The 9173-nt window shown below is 40.1% G+C and overlaps 2 protein-coding genes across 3 annotated transcripts in view; one reads left to right on the forward strand and one right to left on the reverse strand.

Moving 5' to 3' along the window:
- Window positions 1-5959, forward strand: part of vcp (valosin containing protein) — an 8090-nt gene extending 2131 nt beyond the window's left edge. Inside the window, exons 2-19 of one of the 2 annotated variants that reach the window (XM_014014438.1) lie at window positions 252-363; window positions 505-677; window positions 753-895; window positions 977-1107; window positions 1194-1325; window positions 1424-1526; window positions 1630-1763; window positions 2042-2177; window positions 2730-2842; window positions 2947-2958; window positions 3139-3303; window positions 3627-3749; window positions 3841-4053; window positions 4137-4445; window positions 4599-4754; window positions 4861-5015; window positions 5170-5554; window positions 5742-5959. In XM_014014438.1, coding sequence (XP_013869892.1) covers window positions 252-363; window positions 505-677; window positions 753-895; window positions 977-1107; window positions 1194-1325; window positions 1424-1526; window positions 1630-1763; window positions 2042-2177; window positions 2730-2842; window positions 2947-2958; window positions 3139-3303; window positions 3627-3749; window positions 3841-4053; window positions 4137-4445; window positions 4599-4754; window positions 4861-5015; window positions 5170-5275 — 2416 coding nt within the window. In that variant the 3' untranslated portion in view covers window positions 5276-5554; window positions 5742-5959. The remainder of the gene's footprint in view (window positions 1-251; window positions 364-504; window positions 678-752; window positions 896-976; window positions 1108-1193; window positions 1326-1423; window positions 1527-1629; window positions 1764-2041; window positions 2178-2729; window positions 2843-2946; window positions 2959-3138; window positions 3304-3626; window positions 3750-3840; window positions 4054-4136; window positions 4446-4598; window positions 4755-4860; window positions 5016-5169; window positions 5555-5741) is intronic. The other variant, XM_014014439.1, reaches the window with a different exon arrangement.
- On the reverse strand, window positions 5584-8204 carry akr1a1a (aldo-keto reductase family 1, member A1a (aldehyde reductase); the record flags this gene model as incomplete). Its single annotated transcript, XM_014014444.1, is given in 8 exon segments — window positions 5584-6362; window positions 6441-6600; window positions 6716-6865; window positions 6987-7036; window positions 7117-7312; window positions 7395-7546; window positions 7903-8022; window positions 8107-8204. Coding segments are annotated over 8 exon segments (975 nt in total). The 3' UTR covers window positions 5584-6296.
- Window positions 8205-9173: the final 969 nt, after the last annotated feature.

Below are 9173 nucleotides of genomic sequence, written 5' to 3' on the forward strand. Positions count from 1 at the left end.
CTTCAGTACAGCAGCTAAAAAATTTTAAATGTTTGTTTCAGTAAATTTTATTTTGATTTTAAATTAACTTGAGCTGCATAAACATGAAAATAAATTTAAAATAATTTAATTAAATAGTACTTATAACAARATAATTGAAATCTAAGGTAAAATACCCTACAAGAGTGAAGAGCTGAATAAAGARATGAGTAGTGATGATATGGCACTGACGTGATTTCTCTTTTACGTACTTGCTCTGTTTCTCATCACAGATCCAAAAATGATGATCTAGCAACTGCAATTCTGAAACAGAAGAACAGACCCAACAGACTGGTTGTTGATGAATCCATCAATGAAGACAACAGTGTGGTCTCTCTTTCTCAGGTAAACATTTAAAAGCCTTTATTTATGTTTATGTTTCTATTTTTCTTTTAAAAATTCAAAACCCCATGGTTTGGTAAGATAAAGGTTGGTAGGAACAATWGAAATGCATACTAATAAAATATGCTTTATGTGTGCTATAAGGCCAAGATGGATGAGCTGCAGCTGTTTCGTGGAGACACAGTGCTAATGAAAGGAAAAAAGAGGCGGGAGACTGTCTGCATTGTGCTTTCTGATGACAGCTGTTCTGATGAAAAGGTTCGCATGAACAGGGTGGTCCGAAACAATCTGAGGGTCCGCCTAGGCGATGTCATCAGGTGGGTGACAGCAGATTTTTTTTTCTTATGTGTACTTGTTTAAGTGCTAAGCAATAARTGTAACATTTCCTTCAGCATTCAGCCATGTCCTGATGTGAAGTACGGAAAGAGGATCCATGTTCTCCCAATTGATGACACAGTGGAAGGAATTACAGGCAACCTGTTTGAGGTCTACCTGAAGCCATACTTCTTGGAGGCTTATAGACCAATCCGCAAAGGTAAGAGATGCTGTCCATTGTCTTGACAATTTATTGTTTAAGTCAGCTTGTTGTACTRAATCTTTTCTGTTAACTCTAAAGGGGACATTTTCCTGGTCAGAGGAGGCATGCGTGCTGTGGAGTTCAAGGTGGTGGAGACCGATCCTTCCCCCTACTGCATTGTTGCTCCTGACACAGTTATTCACTCTGAGGGTGAGCCAATCAGAAGAGAGGTCGGTATCAACCWATGCAATTATGTGTGACCTTTGACATTTTCCAGAAAAGTCCAAATGTGACCATCTTTTGACCGAATATGCAGGATGAGGAGGAGGCCCTGAATGAGGTGGGCTACGATGATATTGGAGGAGTCAGGAAGCAGTTGGCTCAGATCAAAGAGATGGTGGAGCTGCCTCTCAGACACCCTTCACTGTTCAAGGCCATAGGAGTCAAGGTGAGACACTTGTCTTTGTGAATGTGYTGTGAAAATAGCCCTCTGATTTGATTGTCAATGTGGCATTTAAAAGTTGATGGTAAAATGTTCCTTTTTAGCCCCCACGTGGAATCCTTCTATACGGACCCCCTGGAACTGGAAAAACKTTGATTGCCAGAGCTGTGGCCAATGAAACAGGAGCTTTCTTCTTCCTAATTAATGGTAACAAACTCTGATCTTTATTTATTTTTTTATTTTTTAACTTGACACTTCTTTAAGACCCATGGTCATACCCTCTTCTAAACTTCTAATCTCTGTATTTCAGGCCCTGAGATAATGAGTAAATTGGCAGGTGAGAGTGAGAGTAATCTGAGAAAGGCCTTTGAGGAAGCTGAGAAGAATGCTCCTGCCATCATATTTATTGATGAACTTGATGCAATTGCACCAAAGAGAGAGAAGGTGAGTACAAAAAGAAAAAGGGAGGCAGAGTAGCTAAATAAATGGTGTTGGTGTTTTGAAATCAACCAATATTTCAAATTATGATCTAGACTCTAATTGACATGACATTTCCGATCAATTACTTACATTTGGATGCTTTTTACTTGCAAAGTTTTTTTTGTCGTTATCAATGTTATAAAATTATTTAAAATATTTGCACTTTAACTATATTTAATTAAGACCACCTCTGTTTAGTCTAACTTGAAAAATACAGAAACAATGTACATTGTGTTTGTCAGACTCACGGAGAGGTGGAAAGGCGCATCGTTTCTCAGCTGCTGACTCTAATGGACGGCCTGAAACAGAGAGCTCATGTGATCGTCATGGCTGCCACTAACAGACCCAACAGCATTGATCCAGCCCTCAGAAGATTTGGTAAATGCTCTGTTTATAGCACACGTTGAGTTGCTAGGCTTAWATGTGCATCATGTACACTGAAGCAAAAATGTTGGAGGTGTTTTTGGAAGAATTATAGGCTTCAACAAACAGCTTTAAGTTGCATTCTTCATCTTTTTTTAAAGACACTTTGTCATTCTATGCAACTGTAACTCCTTTATTTCATACAATTTTTAAAGGGTTTTGCTATCAAAGTGCAGTACTTGTTAAAAATACTTGCTCATGTTTGTTTTGTTGGCTCTGCAGTTCAGTCTGCTGGGTCAGTCGCTTTCATCTCTGCACTTCTRTAAGCTTAGGATATGATTGATCATTTCTGACAGCTTTTACAGAGTGCCTGGAGTGTATTTTGCCTAGTCATCAAAAATACACATTTGGTTAAACAATGTAAGATGCATCATCTGAAATCTTCTGGAGCATTAGTGGAAGTAGAGTTCCTGCAGATGTTTTATTTTATTTTAACTGGTTTAAATATTTTCTCTTTATTTGTCACTTTAAAACTAATGGATRTGTTTGAACTCTCACTGCCTCCAGGACGTTTTGACAGAGAAGTGGACATTGGCATCCCCGATGCAACGGGCCGGTTGGAGATTCTGCAGATTCACACCAAGAACATGAAACTGGCTGATGATGTTGACTTGGAACAGGTTTMTATTTTTTGTCAGATGTCATTTACAACACGAGATAGTTGTACATTTTTAATACAACAAACCAAATTAAAAATGCTGTTTTAATATTCCTTGTTAAACAGATGATTGTCAAGGTGAATATCTGTAAGTGAAAAGCGCTTTGAATGTCCTGGATGGATAGAAAGGCGCTATATAATAAGTACAGTCCATTTATCATTTATAGATGTATGAATACATTTGTTTTCTCCTAGGGGACCTCCTCGTACCACTTTGCCGTCAAGCTTCATGCATTTTGTTTTTTGTTTGCGTCTTAGGTTGCTAATGAGACTCATGGGCATGTGGGTGCAGATCTGGCTGCTCTCTGTTCTGAAGCTGCTCTGCAGGCCATTAGGAAGAAGATGGACCTGATTGACCTTGAGGATGAGACCATTGATGCTGAAGTCATGAACTCTCTTGCTGTTACTATGGATGACTTCAAGGTAAAATTTGAATTATGATTCATATGAAATGGTGGGAGTAAATTCAAATAGAAGTTTATTATTAATATAGCACATACAAAAATTAGACCATAGTGCAAGAGTGTAAGATATAAAAATGACTAAAGTGCAGTTAAAATATTACAAATTCAAGTAAAAAAAAAAACACCAAGATTTTTAGCTAACTGGTGTTAATAACAATCTAATGGCCCTGGCATAAAAGTCATAAGATTGTCCAAGTAGAAAATATTGTTATGATCTGTTTTTGTTAAGATTGAGGAGCTTTATTTCCACCAGAAGAATTAATTGAATTTACTGTGTTTTAGTGGGCTCTAAGCCAGAGTAACCCATCTGCACTGAGAGAGACAGTTGTGGAAGTTCCCAACATCACCTGGGACGACGTTGGAGGTCTGGAAGATGTCAAGAGAGAGCTGCAGGAGTTGGTGCAGGTATGAGTGAGCTCGTACTGAAAATGGATCTCRTACTGGTTTGAGTACTCAAACCCCAATGATGTATATTTTCTTCGTCTACCTAAAACAGTACCCTGTGGAGCATCCAGACAAGTTCCTCAAGTTTGGCATGACCCCATCCAAGGGTGTGCTCTTCTATGGTCCCCCTGGTTGTGGTAAGACTCTTTTGGCCAAAGCTATCGCCAATGAGTGCCAGGCAAACTTCATCTCTATCAAAGGACCTGAGCTGCTCACCATGTGGTTTGGAGAATCCGAGGCTAACGTCAGAGAAATCTTTGACAAGGTAAGACTGTGTTTCAGGTCATTGTTTAAATTTGTAAACCTATTATACCATTAAACTGATTTTAATCCCTTTTTCCCCCCCAGGCTCGTCAGGCTGCTCCATGTGTTCTGTTCTTTGATGAGCTGGACTCCATAGCCAAGGCCCGCGGTGGCAACGTGGGAGACGGCGGCGGAGCTGCCGACCGTGTCATCAACCAGATCCTGACTGAGATGGACGGAATGTCRAGCAAGAAGAACGTGTTCATCATCGGCGCTACAAACAGACCAGACATCATTGATCCTGCCATCCTGAGACCTGGCCGTCTCGACCAGCTCATCTACATCCCTCTGCCCGACGAGAAGAGCAGGATCAGCATCCTGAAGGCCAACCTCCGCAAGAGTCCCATCAGCAAGGTGACACTCAGCTTTATTCACTGCACATATACAGTTTTAGTTGATCAGAAGGAATATTCTTGAGGGGATGTGAAGAAGTCATAAATTACTTCTGTTAATGAGTAACTTTGTGAACTCTCATCTGAAATGTTTGTTTTTGCTTTTCACTTAAAGGATGTGGACTTGGACTTCTTGGCTAAGATGACCAATGGTTTCTCTGGAGCTGATCTCACAGAGATCTGTCAGCGGGCGTGTAAACTTGCCATCAGAGAGAGCATCGAGAACGAGATCCGCAAAGAGAGGGAGCGGCAGACGAATCCATCAGCTATGGTCAGTAGTTGCTCTCTTGCTCTTGTTGATTGTGTTTTATACTTATTTTTCTTCCTTCCACATCTGCGTTTAGTCTCTAAACTGTTAAGTTTTTGCCTTCTCATAGGAGGTAGAGGAGGATGATCCCGTGCCAGAGATCAGGAAGGACCATTTTGAAGAAGCAATGAGATTTGCTCGTCGTTCTGTCAGTGATAATGATATTCGCAAATATGAGATGTTCGCTCAGACACTGCAGCAGAGCCGTGGCTTCGGCAGCTTCAGGTAGATTGAAGTGTTTATTTGTATTTTTTTTTTTCTGTGGATAATACAGGTGTAGTAAAATAAGTCTTGGTAAATTTAGTTTTCATAAAAATGTCTTTATTCAGCTCAGTACAGAAAGTAAAAAACAAATGAGTGACATTGCTCTGTCTTTCAGGTTTCCATCCAGTGCTGCAGGTGGCAGTGGTCCAAGTCATGGCTCAGGTGGAACCGGTGGTGGTCCTGTGTTCAATGAAGACAATGACGATGATCTTTATGGATAAAACTACACTGCCCCACAGTGGTCAGTCCTGGGATCACACCTGTACAAATTCTCACCAGATTCCACATTTTTAGGACTTTGTGCTTCTTTCATGTGTTCTCTTTATATTTTATTATTTTGATTACTTTTTTCCTCTTTTTTTTTTCTTTTTTTTGGTATAATTTCCCTTGGAGAAAGCATGTAGCCACTTGGTTTGCTCTGATTTTGATGTGGGTGGGGGAATGGGATGTTGAAAATAGAAAAAAAGTGATTGCAAATTGTTCTCCTCAGATTGTTTGAGGTAAGTGGGGGAATTAACGATTTTGATTACTTTTTTCCTCCTTTTTTTTTTTCTTTTTTTTGGTATAATTTCCCTTGGAGAAAGCATGTAGCCACTTGGTTTGCTCTGATTTTGATGTGGGTGGGGGAATGGGATGTTGAAAATAGAAAAWAAGTGATTGCAAATTGTTCTCCTCAGATTGTTTGAGGTAAGTGGGGGAATTAACGATTAAGTGGCCTCAACTTCAGTATATCAGAAGAAAAAAATCTTGACTGGTTATAGTAATTGGATTCAATGCTAGACTTTGAAAAAACAAAAAAAATACATTGCAGATGACTTTTTTCTTTTTTAAAATAAACAGTAGCATTTAATGTATTACAGATTTGTCAAGGTTATGTTGCTGAAAATAAAATTTCACTAAATGGATACTTTAACTACTGTTTTTATTCAGTATATTATTTGGACAGGTTTTATGCAGATRGTTACTGCAACAAAATTTGTGAAGTTAATGCATTTTTTTTCCTCAAAGGGTTGTTTTGTAAATGATCTAGTTAGCGAGCAGTGCCTTTTTTTAAAGAACAATATTTTAAAAACACGCAGGCCACTTTTGACCACTAGAGCTGAAAAAAGATTTTATTACTGAACTTACATTCTAAACAATTAAGGAATTAAATCTTTAAAAATGTTGTCTGGGAACATTTCTGATTGCAATTCAGTTTTTCCAGTGTGTTTTACAGACCTCTTCAAGTAACTACTTTTACACTCAGTAAGGATCATTAAAGGGGAAATGAGGATGTTCTGCATCTCTCCACACTCTTTTGCCATCCCTCTGTAGAGGAGAACAAAACAGAGTTCACTTAGGAAGTCAAATTTGTAATAAATCATTGGAGGAGGTTAAAGATCTCACCTCTACTGTTGGAACAATGAAGCGCACGTTGCGGTGAAACGAGTCCATCAGTTTCATGTCCTCTTGTGACAAAGAAAAGTCAAACACGTTCAAATTCTGCTGGATCCTAGAGGGCGTCACACTTTTGGGAATGCACACTACGCCCCTCTGAATGTGCCACCTGCAGCATCGCAACAAAACATGCTGTATATTTATGTAATCTTTGGTGCTGATCTGATGGAACCCACAGGATGTCGGAGAGCGGGAACAGTCTATGTGTTTGTTTTCTGCCTCACCTGAGGATCACCTGGGCAGGAGATTTATGGTATCTCTGGGCGATGGCTCCCAGCTGTGGATYCTCGAGCATTGTTGGTTCATCAGGAGAAGCCCAGGGTCTGTCTCCGCTGCCCAGAGGGCTGTAAGCTGTCAAACAAACTCCCAGTTTTCTGCAAAAATCCAATCTGAACACTGAGTGCTGAATCACTTTGCTGAAGAAACAGTTGAAGCGTTAAAAAAAAATGCTGACTCAGCATTCACATTATAACATTAAACAAACATTAAACTGACCGACAGTGTGCCAGGAGGTCAACTTGAGAAAAATATGGGTGGCATTCCACCTGTTGGCATAATAAAAGACAAATATTAGTTTTATTATCGCTTTGTTGTTCACAAGATGTACTTTTACATTTGTTTGTACCTGGTTCATTACAGGTTTGTGTCTGGCTATGCTGACGATGTCATCAATCTGCCTGGTGTTGAAGTTGGACAGTCCTATAGCCTTAACCAGACCTTTATCTACAAGCTTCTCCATGGCTGTCCAAGTGTCTCTGTAATGTGTGTCAGAGTAACAAATGCTGCCGTCGTCTCGTCGAGGCATGAGCTCCTCCCCTCGCCTGCAACCAAATCACACTAATTCTAGGTCCCATTATAACAGCTGGCCAGATACATTATGTCACTAAATGTATATCCACTCACTGGAAGGCCATGGGCCAGTGCATGAGGTAGAGGTCCAGGTAGGAGAGACCCAGATGGGCCAGGCTGGTCCTGCATGCTTCTTCCACATCCTTCGGGTCGTGCTTGGTGTTCCACAGTTTGGAGGTCACAAACATCTCCTCGCGGCGCAGAGCCTAGGGGGTTAAGAGGGCAACCAGGGTACAGAATTTACTGAAAAAAGGACTTAAAATTTCAACTAAACAGATTTTTAATGAAAACGGACAGGAGTTTGACCCGTCATCTCCAGCTCTAACCATCTGTTAWTCTTAAACCTAAACACTTACCTGCTACATGAACCACATTTTAAGACAGTTTATTTTCATTTCATTTTAGAAAAGATTTTATTTTATTTTCCAGATTCTTACATTTATTGTAGTGACTTGTTTGTATTAAAATTTTAATAGTAATTGACCTTGAACTGACATTTACAGTAAGACAGGGAGGACAACATCAACACGGACATAAATAAGCTTCAACTAGAGTTTCTCACTTTTCCTGGTCCAACCCACAGAGCCAGAGCTGCTCCCACCTCCGGTTCGTTGCCATAAGCAGCAGCACAGTCGATGTGTCTGTATCCACACTGTAATGCTGCCAGCACCGCCTGCTTCACCTAAAAACACACACACACACACTGAAACAACAGCAACAACTGGGCTTCATCTGCATCACCTGTGGGAGTGTTTTCTACAGCCACCTGTCCTGGAGCGCTCTTCCACGTGCCGAGTCCGATGGTGGGCATCCTCTGCCCTGATGAGAGGGTCACAAAAGTGCTCATGTTTCCACTCAGAGAGCCTGTGCAAAGATACAGGAGTGTGTGAGGCGTCCTGTTATTAACCTGCCGATGAGGACACAGAGGCTGTCCAGTTATCACCACCGAGTGCTAATACTCTGTTACTTATTATCAGCCACATCTGTACTCATTAACTCTGCCCTGCAGCTGGACTCGTGTATTTTCTTCCAGTATTTTAAAAATAATTGCAGCACAGAAGAAGTCTTTATAAAGGCAGGCCAACTAAGTAKTCGGTGACCCACTTATTGCTGTAAGTTGTTTGTGTTTTTTTTTTTTTTTACGTTATCTGCAACAGATAGCCCAATCCAACTGCAGATAAAAAATGGCMGATTCAGCTATATGCAAGCAGTAAGTCACAGAGCGAAGCTTTTTTAGTGCACTAATTGTCTCCTACATCCTCATCCTGTGGAGCAATTTGTTCATTAAGAAAAGCAGCAGCTTCACATAATTAGACCCCCCCCCCACCCCCCAAAAAATAAAAAAGAACATGATCCACTGTGAATAAAATAAAAGCTTGTCATGAGATTTCTGTTCATACCTGGGAGAACTGATGTTCCAGTGGTCAGCTGAGCTGAATTTTGTCAAGTTGAGGTCAAACTCCACATCTCTGTTTATCTGTAACTCTGATGGAATGTGTTCAAACTCCACCAAACATTTAGTTAAAGACAGTTTAACACCAGTTCTGATAGAAGATCTGTGGACGACCATTACATTAGATTTCACTTCATAATTAGGTTTTAATTTATTGTGTTGAAATTTGGGGTACGGCATGTAAAACATTTACTAATTTTATTTTTATTTTGCAAAAAAGAGCTATAAGAATTTAGCCTGGCCCTTACCTTCCTACGCAGTTCTGCTCATTTCTAGTTTCCCTTCACTGCTCCTTGTACGAAGCAAATTGAAGGACAGGCTCTGGTTTTTACCAGGCTAATAAGAATACCAGAAAACATTATAGTCACCCATCAAATACA

Source organism: Austrofundulus limnaeus, unplaced genomic scaffold, assembly GCF_001266775.1.
Source record: "Austrofundulus limnaeus strain Quisiro unplaced genomic scaffold, Austrofundulus_limnaeus-1.0 Scaffold114, whole genome shotgun sequence".
Taxonomy (NCBI): domain Eukaryota; kingdom Metazoa; phylum Chordata; class Actinopteri; order Cyprinodontiformes; family Rivulidae; genus Austrofundulus; species Austrofundulus limnaeus.